This window comes from Abramis brama (genome assembly GCF_963993115.1).
Source record: "Abramis brama genome assembly, chromosome: 21".
Taxonomy (NCBI): domain Eukaryota; kingdom Metazoa; phylum Chordata; class Actinopteri; order Cypriniformes; family Leuciscidae; genus Abramis; species Abramis brama.
The window spans coordinates 19,789,861-19,809,702 of NC_139983.1; the positions used below are offsets into that span (position 1 = coordinate 19,789,861).

Below are 19,842 nucleotides of genomic sequence, written 5' to 3' on the forward strand. Positions count from 1 at the left end.
ACATTTCCACGGTTACGGTGCGTTTTTGTGTCCCATTATTTAAAAAAAAAAACTTTAGAAGTAAATTCCATGTTTTTGTAAGACATATAAGATGTTTTATTTATATATATTTTATTAGAAATTAACTTACCATAGGTAGTTTAAAATGCATGTTTGTAACCCCCGTTAAAATTGTATTTTTTTCTGTCAAAAAATGCTGTTCAGTAAAAAATTAAATTGTAAACCCTGTTACCCACGTCAGTGTAAGAAAATGATCAAACAAATACGTTTATTTAATATAAGGGGATATAAGATGATTATAATTAACAATAAACCATCATCTGATGTAGTCCCAAACATACTGAATTCTGGGTAAAATATGCTTGAGGAATCTAGTCCATTCCATGCCATTTCAAGTAAATACAAAAACATATAAATGTATCTGTATAAATCCAGATTATGTTAAAAAATAAATATTTATGGCTGGGCGGTCAATGTGTTGTGATCTTCGTCTTCCGTCCCACCTGGAGCAGGAGGCCCTTCGCCGTCACATGACCGCATGTGTGCGTACGCGCCGTGGCTGCCAGTGAACATGGCGGATGAGAACGCAGAAGCGGAGCTCGACTGGGGCGGCCGACACAGCCTGCTGCTCGACGAGGACACATTTTTCGCTATGGAGGGTCTGCAAGCCACCCTTCAGCAACTCGAAGCCGAACTTCGGCAGCAAGACGTTTCTGAAGAATCGTCCACGGAGTATTGCAACAACTTCTGCCAGGTACGCGCTGCCGAAAACGCTGCATGCATGCGAATTGTTTATATGCAACATTTCAGAGCTGTGGCGGCTCGCGTTAGCTAACCAGATGCGAGTTGTGGCTGCAACCGACCATGCGTGGATGTGATCTTAACGCGTGGGCCGCTTAGTGAGCCTAATTTCAAGCGAATTGTGTTGGCATGCACGCCCAATGACCAGCAAAATAAGAGACGATGCAAGCTTTTAAGTTTCATTTTCTAATAGGCTGTATTTGGTTGTGTTAGTTAGCTAATACTGTGCATAGTGTGTTGCACGCTTCCCCCTGCCCCCCGTATATGCGGATATAAGTTTGTGTTTACGATTGACGATCTGTGGTCTGTAAAATCATGTAACGTTATTAGAGATTTGGTTCTAAGGGCCTGCTGAAACGGCATTTGCATGTTTTGTTTGAACATGTATATCTTGTACTGGGGTACAGCACGTTAGTGGGGTGGGGCTCGGTTGTGTTTATCTTGTGCAGGTTCTCGTCTCCACTAACTTTGATGCCCCCTGTCACGTGTCACTTCGAATCAACAGTGGGAGTGTTTGAGTTCCTCGAGTCCAAACTCACACCCCTTTTAAGAGACCCAATTCTCTTTGCATTCACACTGAGATCTAATTTTATGATTGGATCTTAGTTCAGTTTTCGTTCACACTGTTGTTTTTTGGAACCAGCCCTCTTGAATATTATTGTAATATAATATTGATGATGATTGGTACTGTTTTTAATATGAGTACAATTAAGTAATTGCACTCCAGTACTACCTGTCAAAGTTTACAGCCAGTGAAACAGTGTATGTATGCATTTGTGTTTAGTGAAAGCATTTTATTGATCTTTTTATTAAACATAATTTTTTTTTCATGGCTTGAAATAGACAATTAATTCAACTATTTTGATTTCAAAATACTATGTATATTTTGAGGCAAATTTCAGTCATGTTATATTGAAGGTGCAGTAAGCGATTTGTGAGAAACACTGTTGATATTTGAAATCAACACCCAATCAAACACAGCCTTGCCTTCATTCCTTTGCCTCCAAAATAACAGAACATGCTATGCAACATGACTGGCACATTAGACTGTGATTCACCAATTACAAAAGCATATCTTGGTTCTGTAAAACATAGCAAAACCAATGTTACTCGCGTATCAAGCAAAAACAAAGCAACCGCGGCGTCCGTTTTCAGGCCTCTCTACCGTCTCTCCAGCTCTGGAAAGTTTCTTTTTTCAGTATTAATGCAGGGCCTTAGCTCTTGCCTGATCATAACCCTTCTTTTTACAATTATATTCCTTTGACCTTTTCCTCTTTGGTAATATCTCTGGCATCTCTATTTACAGTCTTTCTACAAAATGTACCGCTTGCTCACTCTTTCTCCTTCCCCATCATGATGTATACGCCTGCTTTTGCTGATTGCTACAAGAGAGTTGTGGTGTTCAGTCCTATGCACTTTGTTTTTTCTCCTATTTACACAGGCCATGACTGTGTGCAAACACAATTTCTTTTCAGCACACACACAAAACAGACTTCTAGCAAATATTCACAAAATAGTTTTTTTGGGTTGTTGATTTAAATGTATAGCTTTTCCCAGAAATCGCTTACTGCACCTTTATTCTTGTTAGTCCTACAAAAGAGATCACAATTAATTTATCAAGGCAGTCAAATTAATTATATCAAAAGTTACAGTAAAGACTTTCACATTGTTAGAAAAGATTTCTATAAAAAAAAAATAGCCTAATAATTATTATTTCAATTAACTTTTTATTCTTTAAAAAATCTTGAGAAAATGTATCACGTTTTCTAAAATTTTACAAAGTGCAATTGTTTTAAAATGAAATAAGTTCCTTGAGGATCAAATCAGCATATTAGAATGATTTCTGAAGGATTATGTGACACTGAAGATATGGCTGCTTTGGCCAGCTTTGCCATCACAGAATTATTATTATTATTATTAAACTTTATTTCAGACCCAGAGGGATCCAATTCTCAAAACAGGAAATTTTTATTTATTTAATATATTTTAAAATGTTTATTGTAATATATCATAAATTACTGTTTTCTGTATTATCACATATAGCCCTGGTGAGCCTAAAATAGACTTAATTCAAAAATAAACTTAAACCCCCCAAACTTAAATGGTAGTGTATTATGCTCCTTGTTGTCTTTCATTGAAAAAGCTCCACCTTGTGTCATCATTAATGTTGTACTGTAACGGCAGAAATGATTCGGGATTATGCAAATGTGAACAAAAGAGAACTCAGAATGCATTGTATTGCATAGAGTGCAATACATTGCTATTAACAAGCCATAATCACTACACCAACCAAATTTGGTTATGTTTAAAAGGTTTTTTTTGAAAGTTTGGAACATTCACACATATATCAATATTCAATGCAAACTGCATTCAGACTCGTGGAATGAACCAAAAAAAATTATTTTGACAGATTAATGACCCCCACATATAAATTCTAGAAACTAATTTAAGCTTTTTCAGTAATTCAAAGTTTTGGGTTTCAGGGACCTCTTTTTAGTTTGGAAAAAAGTGTACTTTGTAAGTACATCAGGAGTTTATTTAAATAACACTTGCCTGATTGGCTTATGCTACTGCTAACCCGGACGTTGAGGTCACTTCCTTGATTTGGGAAAAGCCCGTAAAAGTCCTGGCAGAAATCGATGCATAAGGATGTAGTGAAACGATGGCCAGTTCCAGGAATGCGCTAATATTTTGTTGGTAGTACCGACTAGTTACTAGTTGGTAGTTTTTCCGAAGTGTTGACAACTTAGTGTTAACTAATAATTGTTGCAAACTGGTACTACCAACAAAATATTAGTGCATTCCTGGAACTGGGCATCGTTACACTACATACATCGCTTTCTGCCACCATTCGGCTGATATCTATAAATAAGCTCTAACCTTGGGGGGGTGTTTGGCTCGAGGTCATGGTGCAAAGGACCCTTGGTTGAAAATACTCCGAACCATCCCTTTAATACAAATATTTTGCGGTACGGCTACGTTGAAATGATTACGCATTGCACATGCATTTTTTTTTTTTCATGATTCATGGTTAAAGATTAAAAACTGTTATTTCTGACAGCACATGTCAATCATGCAAAGACTTTTGTGTTTGTGTGTGTCTATAACACCATAATACAAATTTTTCAGTGTTGGTGTAATTTGGTCATGACAAGCACATTAAAAGTATCCCATTGGGAACCCAGAGGCCCCATTTAGGAGACTACTCAGCTCTGCCTCTTTTCCTCAGCTTCACTGTTGCTGTGGCAACCGATCCAGCAGGACTTGGTCCTGGCAGATGTCATTTGCCACACATACTACCTGTCTGCTAGGGCATACTACATACTACTTGTCGATACGAGAATCGATACAGCTGCTTCTCTATCGATTCCGCAGCCCGTGCTCAGCAGTGTTAATTTTAATACAAGAACAGCGTTTAAAACAGAGTGAAAATGTGCTGAAATTAGCCTAATGAATATAATATAATAGATATAGGCTAGCACAAGGTTTAATCTGGCCCTCAGAGGAATATAATTAATCCCTCAATTAGAGCTTCAAACTTGTTCAATATGGAAATATCTGCTAACTAAGTGTTTTACTTTTTCTCAACCTGGCAAGCATGTGCACACAGGCTTTCTGAAAACACCGGTAAGCTTGCAGTTTAGTGATCTCCAGTTCGATATTCTATTCACAGAAGAGTATAATACATTAATACCAACCACTTCTGTCCTGATTTCTTCAAAGGACAATTTTATTGTCTTCTGAAACTGCAAATTGCTATTGTCATGCTATGCTTTGTGCTTTTTACTATTTAGGCTGTTTTGACATTAGCAGAACAATGATCTAACCACTATGATTTTTTTCTTCACTCAAGTGATAGTCTCAGAAGAAAGCATCCCAGCTGCTCTGGGGTGACGCTTGTTAACAGGGCTATACCCAGTTACCCAGAGGGAAACTCTCCTAATCTTAGTCATAGAGGTTAAATACGGCATTTCCTCTCTTGTTCTCTATAATAAGATAACAGCTGGGATTTAACATCCTTGAGGCTTGATGTTTGTGAAAGGAGAGTTTGAATGTGTACATCAGGAACGAGGAGGTTATCTGGAGTTGCTCTGTGCTCTAGTTACATCTGCTTCCATCCCTAAGGTCCAATCAGAGCATCCCAGCACAGATGGAGTGCTGTGGAAGTGTTGTATCTGGGGTTTCTCCTCACATCCTCCCTTGTGTGGACCCGTAGGTTTGTGGTAAAGACAGCATTCTAACATGTTAGAGCCAGGCTCTCAAAAGACCCTTGTCAGCACTCTGCAGAAGTCAGGCCTCATCCACCTTTGTCTTGTTTTTTGAGCATAATCTACTACCATTCCAAAGTTTGTGGTTGGTAAGATTTTTTTTTTTTAAACGCATAGTTCACCCAAAAATGAAAATTAGCCCATGATTTACTCACCCTGAAGCCATCCTAGGTGTATATGACATTCTTCTTTCAGACGAATACAATCGGAGTTATATTAAAGGGCACCTATTATGCAAAATTCACTTTTACATGGTGTTTGAATATAAATGTGTGTTGGCAGTGTGTGAGCAAAACCACCCTAGAATGATAAATCCATCCAGTGTTTTTTTTACAATCTCAATAAATCATAAGCACTGTCTCAGAATGAGCTGTTCTCAGATTCGGTGCAAATGTGACGTAGAATTGCACAGGCCCCTCCCACGACTCCTTGATTGACACTTCAGTTTGAGCATAGACCCGCCCTGAGTGAGCTGGACACAGAGTCTGCCATTGTTCGACGCTTGAGCAGCTGTAGACAAGAATGTCTCCTAAGCGATTGAGGTGTGTTGTTGTTGGATGTAAGAATGAACATAGCAGTCTTCATTTACTCTCGTTGTTACTCAAGGATGGATCTGTACTGTTCGTGATCCAAAGGGAGAGAGAGAGAGTTTATGGATAAGATTTTAATGCTCACTTCTTATACTGTGTTTATTCAGCTCTTATTGTGATTCTCTGGAGTAAAACTAACGCTGATCTTTTGTGTGATGTACAATAAACTTCACTGAACTCGTCAGTATATTTTGGTCATCATTCGGACGGGTTTTGCTACAGCAGGCTTGTATTAATAGTGGATAAAAGCAGATGACAAACAAGTTATAACCATAATTAAACTAAACTATACCTGTTCTATCTCTATACAGCATATATTCTCTGGCTCTGTGGGCATTATTGTCCGACTCCGAGTCGAAATGAACACCGCAACTGAGAGTTTCTGTTGAGATTGTCCTTCTGGTTCTTCTGAGCGCGAGCTCGTGAGGCTCCGCCCCCTGGGCCGTGCAGCAGCAGTTAATTTGCATTTAAAGGGCACACACTAAAACAGCATGTTTTTCTGAGCCCCAAAAAATGACAATTTAAACATGCTGTAAAAAATTATCTGTTGGGTATTTTGAGCTAAAACTTTACATACATACTCTGGGGACATCAGAGACTTATTTTACATCTTGTGAAAAGAGTCATAATAGGTGCCCTTTAAAAAATGTCCTGGCTCTTCCAAGCTTTAGAATGGGAGGTGAATGGCTGTATGTCGTCTTTGGAAGTCCATCAAAGCGCATCAGTTTATGATTAAAGTGCTCCATCTGCCGGAAGCTAGTTATTTTAGTCGATAGTTTTAAATGTGGATATTTGTCATATGGCATATGTCATATACACCTAGGATGATTTCAGGGTGAGTAAATCATGGGCTAATTTTCATTTTTGGGTGAACTATCCTTAAGTCTGTTTGGTGAGCATAAGTCTCTTATGCTCACCAAGGCTGCATTTATTTATCATGACACATGGTGGAGATTCTATGAATATGAAAGAACAAGGAGTAAAACTAGTCTAGTACCATCCACAAAGCAGGTTATGCACCAGACCTGGTTTTATGGACAAGCATGCAGATAACCTCAACTTTTGGTAACTTTCAGGGTATGAAGTAGACGTAGCAACTTCTCTGAACATAACCTACTCCGGAACAGGTTATGTTCCATGGTTAGTTTACTTCAGAGCTGCTATTCAGAACATGCATGCTCTATTGATGAGGCTTCACTGGGCTGGGCAGATTTTACACAATATAGTTATGTTTTTAATTATAAATCTTTTTTTTTTTTTTTTTTTTTTTTAAGTAAAGCAATGTTTATTATTTCTCTAATCAGTTTTATTCTCATCTCACACGGTCGGCATTCAAGAGTTTTTTTTTTTTTTTTTTTGCAATGGGATGTTTTTTTATATAATGTATTTCTATAATACAACTACATATGATGGGTCTAATGTGTAAGCAAAATGGCTTTAGGAAAAAACTTTTTTTTAGTTCAATCAGTCTTTTGTTTTTAATTTATACATGTAGCATCAAAATTGTTCACAGTATTTAAAAAAATATATATAATGCCCAACCAACCACCCAGTTGTTGGCGATTTAGACTAAATGTAAATCGCCATAAAAGAATGCTTCTGTTTCCATGCTGACTTGTGGATTTGACGCTCTGTTAAGAATGTCTTTGTTCACGTGAACATACTGATGCATTTTCCAGGTTCTTTGATGAATAGAAACTAAGTTCAAAGATTAGAAATAGAAATCTTTTGTAACATTATGAATGTCTTAACTGTCATAACTATCAATTTAATGCGTCCTTGCTGAATGAAAGTATTAATTTCTTTAAAGAAAACACCTGTACGTACTGATCCCAAATATTTGAAAGTTAGTGTACATGTATGCATAGAAATTGTTAAAATGGTTCATACAGCATGAATTTAGATGTAAAGTTAGGTTACACTTTAACAGACTTTTATTGTTTGTGTGTTTTGATATCTGTTGGACCTCTGAAGAGCAGTAAATTGGACTTGACTTAATTTTAATGTATTTATTTTTATGATCTTGTTTATTTGGTTATACTTGTAGGCTCTAATGCATTACGCTGGGAGCAGGAATTCAGTGGAACACGGATTGCCTCTATTGGAAGTTTACTGTCTGTCAATCAACTGTTTTGCTGCTGCCAGGCCACATCTCACAGGCGACTCCCCCAGTGTTGCCCTTGTGCTCAAAAGACTTGCATTGTAAGTGCTATTTTTAGGATATTTTTTTCTTTTCTTTTCACAAACATTCAGAAACACAATTTAAAGTCTGTCCAGTTGTCTGCTGACTCACTTGTTCATAAAAAAAAAACAGTGTACCTTTTAAAACTGTTGACAGAATTCTGTCCAAATGTTGTGATCATCTACAGGAGTTGCCTTGAATTGTTGTTGTCTGTGCCTCAAAATGAAATACCTTTGGAAGCCTGGCTGCAGTTCCATGGTTCAGTTCAGGTAAGATATAATAATGAATTTGTTGTCCAAGATAGATCAAAAGTTTAATTCTGACTGAATGAAAATTTTATGGATCCTTCAAGAATTAAAGGCTTTTAAAGGCTGACCTATATGTAGTAGGGTAGTAGGGGTGTGACTGTACATGTATACGTCCCGAACTGTACGGTAGAGACGTCACGGTTCGGTGCATGCAGTCGCATGGCGAATACATTCAGTCACAGGCGATCCAAATTCCAATAGTTTACATCTCTCAACCAGTGTTTCAACTGCGGAAAGATATCAATAAAACATCTTCCAGAGATAAAACAGAATAATATCTCTATCTCACGTAGCATTACATTTACCTCAGGCATTTAGTTTCGACTGCAGGTTAGTTCGCTAAATGAACTCTAGAGAGAAGCATATGCACTATATTAGCCTATTCATTATATTTACTTAACCTGTTAGTAATGTCTTGATTATTTAATGTGTTTAAATAAATTTGTCATGAAAACATTATATTTCAGAAATGAATTTGAGTAGAAAATTAGATTTTGAAGTTAATGCAAATCTTGCCTTATGTGTAATTTACAGTAAGTTTTTTTTTTTTTTTTTTTTTTTAAATAAATAATAAATAGCAATTAAATTTAATAATTTGGGCTCTGTTGTTAATTGTAAACTTTAATATTATAGTAATGTGTAATTAAGGGCTCCCAATATAGTTTACACTTTACAGCATTAGCTAAGATAGATTTTTTTTTATCCTTAAGAAAATTAATTATAATAGAATTTATTTAAACACATATACACATCTGTAAGCTTAATGTAAAAAAGATGCTATTTTATGTTTAGTTTTCTCCCCCTGTTGCTCCGAACCATCATGTTCGTGTACCGTTATACCCCTATAGTATCATATTCATGTATTTACATGCTTCATGATGCATACAACATAAAGCCACTAAAATAATCATTTTGATGTACAAAATCTCACTGTACTTAATAATTTTCTTAATATATTTCAGTGCTTTTATTTTTATGCATTTATAATTTAATATTGAAGGGGCCTGTCATTTATGGTTTGACTTTAATAAAGTTCCGCCAAATGTTGCCAGCCCCCTATTAAAGACCCCTGTCACAGACAGTCTGTACTGGTGTTCAATGAGCTAAGACAGGCTTGTACTGTTTGTACTGAACAGAAATCGAGACATACATTTTCCAGTGGGAATCTGTATAGCAAGTACAGTCTCCCTGGACAAAACAGAAAAAATACAGTGGCATTTGATCTAACATTCAGTGTCCATTTTCTGGACACTGTTTGCAGGCAGATGCTATAGACTTTATATATTTGTCAATGTGTGGTTTTACTCTTTACAGGCGGCCCATGAGGCCATGCTGCAGTATGGCAGTACAGATTTGCATGCCCTTCTGAACATCACAGGTGAAGGTGGGGCTTGGAATAATCCTGTCATGGTCTCACTTCTTACCGGTCAGCCCACAGACCCAGATGAGGGTGAGTAACATTATATTATTGCAGTTTTGTTCATTTTGCCCACAATAAGGGTTAACTATTTCAATATGTCATTTCTTTTTCTTTGATTGAACATTTTGTTTTTGGTTTATTCAGCGATTTGGACAGGCTGACATTTTATTACACAAAATGTCTGAAGTAAAAACTTGTATCTGACGTTTAACCAGTTTAAGGGATTTTTAATGAAGAATGTGATGTCTAAAATCAGACCTTACAACAATGTTAATATCTGCATTAAAACACAGTCAGCTGTTTACTTACCATTGCCTTCCTCTGGAACAGTGAATGACTATCTTGCTTTGGAGGGAGAAGGTTTTATGGAAATGCGGATCAAACACTTGGAGAAAGTAGGGGAGGTAGAGAAAGCACTGATCCTCAACAAAGCCTGTGCTAACTGTAGCCTCCTGCCTAGTCAGTCAACTTTTCGCCAAACCTTTGTCACCCAACTGTGCCAGATGCTGCCTGGTGAGGAAGCTATTTTAGAGGTAAAGTATACAGTTTTACTTAATGATTGTGTCTGATATGGTTGAACTTCATCATGATGCGTTTGTTTATATACTAAATTATATTACCATCTCTCCCTTTGTCTATAAGATTTCTAGAATAGATGCAAAAGATGTCCTGGACATTATTTGCAACATGGATTCTGAGGGGGATGAGAGCACAGCCTTCATCCTGTGCACCACATATTTTACACAGCAGCTACAACAAGACAGCTTGTACTGTTCCTGGTGAGGACCTTTTATAACCAAAACGCAATGAACTGTCTTTGTATGTATATTTACCTAAGGGTGAATTCACACCTGACTTAATTGGTTTGACTGAATCGAACTCAAGTTCGTTTCCCCCCTTGGTGTGGATCTTTTGGGCAGGTGTGAATACAGCAATCGCACTCGGGTGCGGGCCAAATAACCATACCGAGACCCAGCTGAAGAGGTGGTCTCGGTCCGGTTCCAAACGAACTCTGGTACGGTTCGTTTAAGGTCTGAACATGACCCGACCCAATTGCAAAAAGCAGGGTCCCAATTGCGCCCTTTTTGACAGGGTCAGATTTTTACTATGTAATTTGGGGTGATGTAATGCCTATAACATTAGGGGTGCGACGCAGTTGATCCGTGATCCGTACGACCAGCTGCCGCACGGTTGCCCCACAAACTGCTAAATTTAATCACCATAGAGTGAAAGTTTATAATTTGGATGAGTTTTGTCTTGCCAATTTACACATTCAAACAATTTTAAACGCAGAAGAAGAGGCAAAAATCGGGACTTGCACGTTATCTGTGACCACAGCTGCACGTTTCTTTTGTTTTTTGATTAACATTAACAGCATAGACAACAGCATGTTTATTAGGCTGCCGTCACTTTAAGACCTAATGCACGGATCCAATATATAGTATTGGGTTCGAGTCCGCCTTTGTCAAGTATGAGTCTTTAACCAATCAAGTTTGAGTCAGACTCTATATTTTGAGTCTCAAACGCTCAAGTCCGAGTAAAAATGCACTCCAATGGTCTGTTGCACAAAGCCGGTTTTAGTTTCTACCCAGGTGTTTTTTCGGGCTCAAGAAGGTGGATTGGTTTTTAGCTGGTTTCATTGCTATGGTAACTTATGCTACACGGCTAACCTGCTCCGGAGTTAGAGATTCTGGGTTAGAGATCGCGGACCAAAACTCTACCAATCAGCTGTAAATAAAGATTCAATAAAGCCACTCCCCCCTGTATCTGTCACTCCAAATTAAAGCAGTTTATAGTGAAAACATTTTAGACAAAATTGCTCATCTTTTGCTGCTAATTATTTATTATATTTATATAATATGAATTATGTATAATCATACAATATATTCATTTAATTATATTAATTGACAATATTAAACTTTGCTTTTAAATTGAAATAAATATAATACATGCTTTAATATATAAAGCTTTAAGACAGATTAAGCTTATGTGTACTCTTTTGAGCTCTTTGTGAAACTATTTAAATTATTAGGCCCATTTGTTTGATTCACATGCATTGATATAGTCAGATTTTTTCTTTCCGCTGCCTTCACAAACTTTCGCTGTAGCAGCAGTGTTTATTCCTGCCATGTAAATGCCTTTAATTTCATGATATTTCTTTCGTATTGATTTCTTAATCTTCAACAGAATTAAATTGCGCGGCTCTCTCTTGAGAAGTGAATCAAAGTGATGCTCTCCATGTTCCATATGATTGGCTGTGTGCTGCACATGACACACTTTCAGGTGCATGCGCTTTCAGAGTTAATCGCGAACTCTGGATTATATCTGAGTTGACAGAACGTTTATACAGAGCGTTGTGAACCTGATCTTAACCAGGTTGGATTTATATGGATTTGTCAACTCCAAACCTACTCTGAAACTCAGAGTTTGTTCATATAGCTTCATGCAACAGGCCTCAACTCCGTGCAAAGTTGTACTCGAGTCCAGTCTGAGTTTGAGTACCCCAACTCTCCCAATATACTGATACACGTCCAATTTCCTTTTAACTGTTTACGTTCACAGACAAAACCGACTGTGTTCACGTGAATACTCTCCAAGGCGGGCATTTTGACATTATTATGTGTGTATTTGCGCAATAAGCACATATGGAATCGCATGCTTTCTGCCACTTCAGGTGCACTTCATGCACTTTGAGTATGTGTCAGACAGCGTGAGAACCACATGAGTTATTTTTTGCAGTTTATTGCGCTTAATTCATTTGAAAATCAAGCACATCCTGATTTTTCATTCAAGAAATTCAGCAATCATACCGTTTTTACTGCAGGGTATAGCGATACATTTTTAGTACTGGTATATCGTGCAACACTAGGGTGCACAGGTAAATTATGGAGTGAAAGCCATGAATGGGTGTATTTGTTTTGCTCAGATGTCTTCTCTAATGAAGCTTTTTTTTCTATGGTGTCTGTCAGGGAGTTAACCCTCCTTTGGAGCAAACTGCAGAGAAGAATTGATGTGTCCCTTGAATCATTTATTGAACGGTGTCTCCAGTTTGCAGCCATTGCCAGGACTATCTACCATCTCCTATTCCTCATTCGTGTAATTCAGACAGAGGTAAATAGACCTGTTTCCTCCCTCATTATTTGGTTATCCCTTTAATGTACACTAAGCTGTTTCTGAATTTTAGTCTCTTGTATTTTTCAGGCAATGCAGCTTGGCCTTGCAGTGTCAGTTGACCTGTGCGTGAAGGCTCTTCGGCTTCCAAAGCAAGATGACGTAGATGCAAAAACAATGGTCTGCAAAGCTGTTGTCTGTCTCCTCCCTGATGATCTGGAGGTGATAAGGGCTTGTCAGCTTACAGAATTCCTCTTAAGTCCTGCTCAGGAAGCCTTTGATGTCCTTGAGGAGCTCTACACACGTCCTGATCAAAAATATGATGAGGAGAATGCCATTATTCCAAATTCTCTGCGTTGCGAGCTTTTACTTTCTCTGAAAGCACATTGGCCAATTGACCCTGAATTCTGGGACTGGAAGACATTGAAACGCTACTGTGTTCAGTTACTGGGGCTGGAACCTGAGGAAGAAGTAGAGGATGAAGCAGCACCCGAGGAGCTGTGTAATCTTGGAGCAGTTTTGAATGAAGAGGTTGGGAAGGAGGGAGAAAATGAATGTAAGGTTAATGTATTTAGCAGCACTGAGCAAGAGCAGACAGTGGAAAAAACGGAAATGGAAAAGGGACAAAAAGTCTCAAAGAAAAAAGACTCACACGACGTCTCTAAGAGATCCGACATGCATCAGAAGGATAAATTTACCTGCCAGATATGCCATAAACAAGTGGTGGAGACGCGAATCTGTCACCATGCCAGAAAACACATGGAAAATGACGTGTGGACATGCCCTGTGTGTCTACAAAAGTTTAAAAGTAAAAAGGAGTTTGCGCCCCACTCCAAAAAACACATTCAGATTCCTGCAAAGGGTCACTGGAAAAAGAAAAAAGTGAAGAAGAAGGTGGACCTGCAACATTATTTCAAGGAGGATAGTTTGGATGAGCTAGAGCCTGGTCAAATTCCTTTAGACCCTTCCCTTGCCATGTACTATCAGTCCACCCATGACCCTGTTGTATTAGAACATATATTAGAGCAAGCTGCCAGTGTGCCTGATAAGCAAGTAGACAATGACTATATTACATTTGACTACATCAATGCATACTTTAAGTTACAGGATCGTGATGTTTACCAGTGTCCAGCCACTAACTGCTCAAGGAATTTTAAACTTTTTAAGTACTTGGGTGTACACATAAAAAATGAGCATGATAGTGAAGACCCCAATTTGAAACATTATCTGGAGATGAAAGACCGCCGGGAGAAGTGCACTTTCTGCCGGAAGACCTTCATGACAGCCTATCACCATCGCCAGCACCGGTGGGTCCATTATGGAGATCATCCTTACATATGTGTAGTCACAGGATGCGGGGCCCGTTTTGACACCACCAATGAACTTATAGCACATAAGCATAGTCATGGGTTCCGTTTGTCTTACGGCTGTGAGTTGAAAGGCTGCAGTTTCTCTTATTGTGACCTTGGGCAGCTCTACCACCATGAGGCGCAGCACTTCCGCGATGCAGCTTACACTTGCACCAGTGCAGGGTGCAAGAACTTTTTCTACTCTCGCAGGGAATTTCTACAGCACTTGGCCACTCATGACATCACTTTCACAGAGAAAGACTTTGAGACACAGAGAAAAATGAGAAGGAAACTCTTGCTCCCAGTTGTAGAAAGTGACTTGGGTTCTGGGTCAAATGCAGAAGTAGAGAATGGTGCCCAAAAGGTTGGTTCAAGTTCTTCACAGCTCTTGGCGAACAGTGAATCTAAGGTCTCGTTGACGTGCGTTGCTGTCTGCTTTGATGGGAAAAAGTTTACATGTGGCTTAAAAAAGTGTAAAAGGACTTTCACTACTGCAAGAGAACTCCAGAAGCACTTAAAAATTGCTCATCCAGGTGAGTTTAACGAGGAGGATCCATTATGCAAGAAGAAAGTACAAGAACAGCATTCAAAGACTCAACCCAATGAATTGCATCAAAGTGGCCAGGATAAGACTCTAAAAAAGTCATCTACAGAGGAATCCAATCACAAAAAGGATATCTCGCCTGCTCCTGAGTCTGTAGATTGTGATGCAACCCTTTCAAATGTGGAACTCTGTGCAGCATTAACCGAAATCATGCTTGGATTGAGTCAACTAAGCCTTAATTCTCCCAGCACTAGATATGCTATGCGTAATTCACAGAGCACTTGCACACCTACCTTGAATGCAAGGTCACCTGCCAAAGCAGCAAACAACAAAAAAGAGGTGAGATCTCATGTAGCAAGTAGTGATTCAAAGAGGCTGTCAAGCAAGTCAGAATTGTCACAAACACATGACCACATTAAAGACACTGAGAAGGAGCAATCGCAAAGCGAGCCCTCAACCAAGCCTTACACCTGCGAAGCCAAAAGCTGCCACTACCAGTGCGTTACCTGTTGTGCTTTAATGCAGCACTACATTAAGATTCATGGATACTCTGAGGAGAAAGTTCAGCAGATGGAGGTATTTCAATCTGAAACATTTGAGCCTCTCAAAACACCTGATAGCACTGAAGATTCTGTTTTGGGGAACAATCAACCACAAAGCGAGTTCCTTGTGCAGGCCACAACCAAACCTTACACCTGCGAAGCTAAGAGTTGCCACTACCAAAGTGTTACAAGTCGTGCTTTAATGCACCACTACATTAAGATTCATGGTTGCACTGAGGAACAGGTGAAAAAGATGGAGGTGTTTCATCCTCAAATATTCAAGCCTTTCAAGTGCCATCTCTGCTCCAAGTGCTACAGAAACAAAAAAGAATTGATGATCCACTATATACAGATGCATCACATAAATAAAGCTGTTGTTGAACAGATGAGCTGCACTTTTAAAAGGAGACTAGTTGATAAAGCACCTGTGTTGTCATCTAAAATGAGAAACAGGAAGAAGTCACAATCTTTGAAGATGGATGACATTAAAACCAAAATACGGGACAAACACCTTTGGCAACAGAGATGCCAAAAAAAAGATTATCAGTTGTGGAAAAGAAAACTAGATAGGAAAAATGGACAAGTTAAAGCTGAAGAGAAAAGGCAAGTCCCTTCTGAAACTGATGCTGATGTAAACCACGAAGCGGTTGATGTTAGGGGAAGCCGCCGCTTGGTAGCTAAAGGGAATCTGAGCCACATCCTCACTAAATACAATAAACCCTTTCATTGTGTCCACAAAAACTGCAATGCTGCCTTTGGTAATCAGAATGCCCTTGTTGGCCACCTTCAGTTAGTGCATCACTATAACCGCTCACAGTTGTGCTTTCCATGTGAACACAAAGGATGTGATAAGCAATTTAACAACTTGTCTAGTCTTACTAAACACTACCGTAAAGAGCACAACTTTAACAGAAAGAAAATTACATCAAAAGTATCCTGCAAATCTAAGAATATACCAAAAAGACAGAGGGCCTCATCAGAGGAGCCCATACCAAGGTTCAAGTGTACCTATGCTAACTGCAATGAGTCCTACCATCTCAAAAGCAGCCTCTTGCGTCACACAAGTCAGTTTCACCAGAACCAGACTTCACTGAATCCAGCTGCTACTTCTGTGAACAGCAAGTTCAAAATGAGCTATAAAAAGCATGTGTTCTATAGGCACTGTGATCCATCTGATTCCCTTGTCGTGCGTCTCCAGAGTACACCTAAAAAAGATGAGTCAAATAGTGGATGCCAAACGAAGTTGATCATCTCACCTTCTTCCCAGTCATCGAAAGATTCCCAAAAGCTTTCTCTCAAGCAACCTGAGAGATGCTGCATCGAGGATGAGGAAATCGCTCCGTCTGAGGAGAACTTTGAGTCCATTGAAGAAAATGCAGAGGAGATGCTGGACAAAGTACCTAAGACACCAACAATCAAAAAAAAAAAAGGATTTGACCAGATTGTCTTCCGAACACATGAGGAGGCTTTGCAGATGTGCCAAGACCGCTGCCTGTCTGTGGCCTTCCCTTGCATGTTACAGAACTGTGACTCTGTAGTAACTAGAATGAGTAGTTTGAGTCGACATTATATTGCGGTTCACAAACTTACACGCAAAGAGTTCACTGACAATAAGGACAAATTATGTTACACTGCAGAAAAGTTAGAAGAGATTATACAAAAGAAATCTGCTGTGTCTGCTATACCTGATTTAACAAGGATTCCAAATGGCGTCCTCAAGATGGAGTATCAGTCTGAGCCTGCGACCCCAGGTGGCCAGTCACTGCCAATGAGCCTCCATTCAATCAAAAACGAATCAAAGGGACATGAAGTAATTGAGTTGTCAGGGGAGCCACACCCCGACACAAGTTTGCTTATTGCAGCTGAAGATTTGCTCTATGGCTCCCCAAAGTCAAGCGGGCACCCTGAAGAGCCCGTTTCTGAGGAGAGTCCAAGCAACAAAGACAGGTCAGACTCTGAGTTAACAGCACCTCCCCTTATTCGACCTCCACCGCTTGACCTCTCACCACCCTCTACCCTCAGAATTGCTGTTGATGAAAGTTCATTTGAACCCTCTGATAAAGACAGTAAATCTATTAACATTCCTTCTACTGTTTCCATATCAGTTCCCACACCAACTCGGCAGCCCCTCAGACGGAGGAATGAACTCTCTGAACCACCACCGCCAGTCTCTCTTTCGCCAATCCCAAAGGATCCTGTAGCGCACAGTCTAGCACCACGAGCTTTTGATATTGCAACTTACAAACCTATGGGCTTTGAGTCATCATTCTTGAATTTCATTAAAGAGAAGGAGGACATCAAATATGAAAAGCCATGGGCTACAGTAGTTACTAATCCTTGTCTCAAGCCTGATCCACCTCGCCGCAGAGATTGTTTCAGACGGAACTGCTCGGTCAAAGAAAACACTCAGAGAGGAGCCCCCATCTCTCGAAGCCGCAAGTTTCGGTCATCCCCTCTGAGGCACTTGATCTCTAAAGGAGAGTGTACCTCTATCCAGAATCTCCGTCTGATTTTGGAGAGGGCTTTAGCGGGCTGTGGCGACCAAGCTATAAAACAGCTTCAGTTCTTGAAGCCTGTGGTGGTTCTAGAGAGGCCAAAGTCCTTTGCCTCCATTCTCGATCTCTTACCCTCTGAAACTAAAGCATAAGCTTTTGCTGGGCAAAAAGGCAGTTAAAACTCTTGTCCACCTTTTTTATTTGAGAGACTTTCATAGTATTTTTTTATATCATTGATACAATTTTGGTTCTTTGCTGCCAGAATTAGGTACCTTGATTGTTAAGTTGTGAATGTTTATATCTGTAAATAAGGTCAAATAAAAAAGAACAACGAAAGATTTCAAGAATACATATTCTATTACTTGTTGTATACACATCAGACCCATAACTGAAAATGACTCCACAGGATCCATTTTAAGTTTACTTGGTTTTTATATATATATATATATATATATATATATATATATATATATATACACTATTCATATACTATGAAAAGACATACACATTTAGAATTGGAAATACATTTATTAAAGTTACAAATTGAACAGGGACAGCATTGCTTGTTTATGAGGCTTTCAAAAAGGTTCCGAAATTTTTGAACCGGAGACAGGCCTACATGTTGATATTCATCCTCAGATGGCAAGCCCAAAAACACTAACTATGCAGTATATGGTTTTATTCTCCCACCGTACTGTGCAGCTCCCTGTGGGAAAATAAGTCAATGTCATTATATATATATATATATATATATATGTCTTTTGTTTTACATTTTTCGATAATGATTGGATTATTTAAAGTAAGAAATCGAATCTCTGAAATGCTTGCCCGTTCTTAAAATACGTCTTACCATCTGTAGTGTTGTCCCAGAAACAGGAGCTGGCAGTGTGCAAACCTGCCCCATTTTTTTGCAGTATGATGCATGTCACTGATTGAACAAACAGAAGAGTGGATTTGGGAAAAACATACAGGTTTACATAAGTATTATTGTCATTTAAATTGCCTGTTACCATACCTATATACTTGAAAGGTTTTCCTAATTTAGTTAGCTGGCTCAGACTTGACTCTACAATGTTTGACATCCACTGGTTGATTTTGTTGTGTTGGTAAGAGTGGTTTCCAATGGTGCTTTCAACAGCCTGTAATCAGCCCATAATACATGATTATTGCAATGAATATTCATCATTTACATTTCAAAATATTTACTCATGCAAAGTAATTGAATTGATAGTTAAAGATTGACTTCATGTCTACACATTGGAATAGTAAATACTTCTTTGATAACTGTGGTAATCTCGTCCACAACAAATGTAGTCTGTGAATGAAATAAATACATGATTAAGGTCATCGTTTAAGTATGAACAAATCGAGAGATTATTTATACTGCACATAGAAGTAAGAATAATAACTCTACAACATAATACTAGTTATTGTTAGGTTTTTTGTCAAGTACCTCCTCAGCAGACTGATCTTCGTCCATGGCGCTACTTTATCCAGAGCGTTTTGTAGTTTCTATGGAGACAGACAATGGTCATTTGCTGGATAGTAATCACGACCAGGCACATACTGCTCACAATAGGCTGTTCTTCAGTGTTTTGTTTTTGTCTCGCAAAGCAACGACAATGATGTCAAAGATATCACTAGTTACTTTTTTGAGTATCTCTTCCCGAGTATGTGGGGTAAATTATACAGGGGAAAATATTTTATGAAGTTTTACGTAGTACACGTAGGACAACAAAAACTGTGGGAAGTACATTTGGAAAATGCTTTGGTACATTAAGAGTTGCTCTCTCTCTCTCTCTCTCTCTCTCTCTCTGTACTCATGCAATTGTGAAAAGGAACTATTCATAAGTGATATCTGCCTTGATTTGTTTTCTTCAACTGTCCCGTATCCTTTCAACGCAAGGCTGCATGCTTCATTGACACGGTTGCTCGTCACACGCTAACTTTTAAAAACGGGATAAGTTTGTTCTTTCTGGTACAGGTACTATATTAAAAAAAAACACCTGGTGCATAAAGGTGCCCAAAGTTGAAGAAACATACCCATATACATTTATATTTCGCAAGTGTCTGACTAATGTAACCATTGTGACTACTTTAATAATATTTGAATGTAACGTTAGTGCTGAAGACTTTTGCTCGCATCATTTTGACTGCAGTGGAACCGTTTAACTAAAGACTAATATACATCATATCTGATTAATCAGTCGTTTTTATACATGAATCCAGTTT

The 19,842-nt window shown here is 38.7% G+C and overlaps 2 protein-coding genes across 3 annotated transcripts; one reads left to right on the forward strand and one right to left on the reverse strand.

Moving 5' to 3' along the window:
- The first annotated feature begins 523 nt into the window (after nucleotides 1-523).
- rlf (RLF zinc finger) lies at nucleotides 524-17,948 on the forward strand. 2 transcript variants are annotated; one of them, XM_084097382.1, is made up of 9 exons: nucleotides 524-754; nucleotides 7,707-7,861; nucleotides 8,029-8,110; nucleotides 9,464-9,599; nucleotides 9,900-10,102; nucleotides 10,212-10,348; nucleotides 12,539-12,680; nucleotides 12,771-17,062; nucleotides 17,221-17,948. In XM_084097382.1, exons 1-9 carry the CDS (start codon nucleotides 539-541, stop codon nucleotides 17,258-17,260), a joined length of 5,403 nt encoding a protein of 1,800 aa, XP_083953508.1. In that variant the 5' UTR covers nucleotides 524-538; the 3' UTR covers nucleotides 17,261-17,948. The 2 variants fall into 2 exon arrangements, with proteins under 2 accessions (XP_083953508.1, XP_083953507.1); XM_084097381.1 differs by having other exon boundaries at nucleotides 12,771-17,948.
- Nucleotides 17,949-18,121: 173 nt separating this feature from the next.
- Nucleotides 18,122-19,177, reverse strand: dynlt1a (dynein light chain Tctex-type 1a). The gene is made up of 5 exons (XM_084097539.1): nucleotides 19,064-19,177; nucleotides 18,884-18,925; nucleotides 18,626-18,749; nucleotides 18,461-18,538; nucleotides 18,122-18,316 (listed from the first exon to the last, which is right to left on the reverse strand). The coding sequence occupies exons 1-5, from the start codon at nucleotides 19,088-19,090 to the stop codon at nucleotides 18,246-18,248; spliced, it is 342 nt and encodes a 113-aa protein (XP_083953665.1). The 5' UTR covers nucleotides 19,091-19,177; the 3' UTR covers nucleotides 18,122-18,245.
- Between the last annotated feature and the right edge of the window lie 665 nt (nucleotides 19,178-19,842).

Coding starts and splice junctions, on each gene's coding strand:
- rlf (XM_084097381.1), top strand. CDS start 539: ATGTGTGCGTACGCGCCGTGGCTGCCAGTGAACATGGCGGATGAGAAC. Junction 9,600..9,899: donor GCCCACAGACCCAGATGAGG/GTGAGTAACATT, acceptor CCTCTGGAACAG/TGAATGACTATCTTGCTTTG. Junction 10,349..12,538: donor GACAGCTTGTACTGTTCCTG/GTGAGGACCTTT, acceptor GGTGTCTGTCAG/GGAGTTAACCCTCCTTTGGA.
- dynlt1a (XM_084097539.1), bottom strand. CDS start 19,090: ATGGACGAAGATCAGTCTGCTGAGGAG. Junction 18,926..19,063: donor AAGATCAGTCTGCTGAGGAG/GTACTTGACAAA, acceptor TTTCATTCACAG/ACTACATTTGTTGTGGACGA. Junction 18,539..18,625: donor AAAACCTTTCAAGTATATAG/GTATGGTAACAG, acceptor TTGTTCAATCAG/TGACATGCATCATACTGCAA.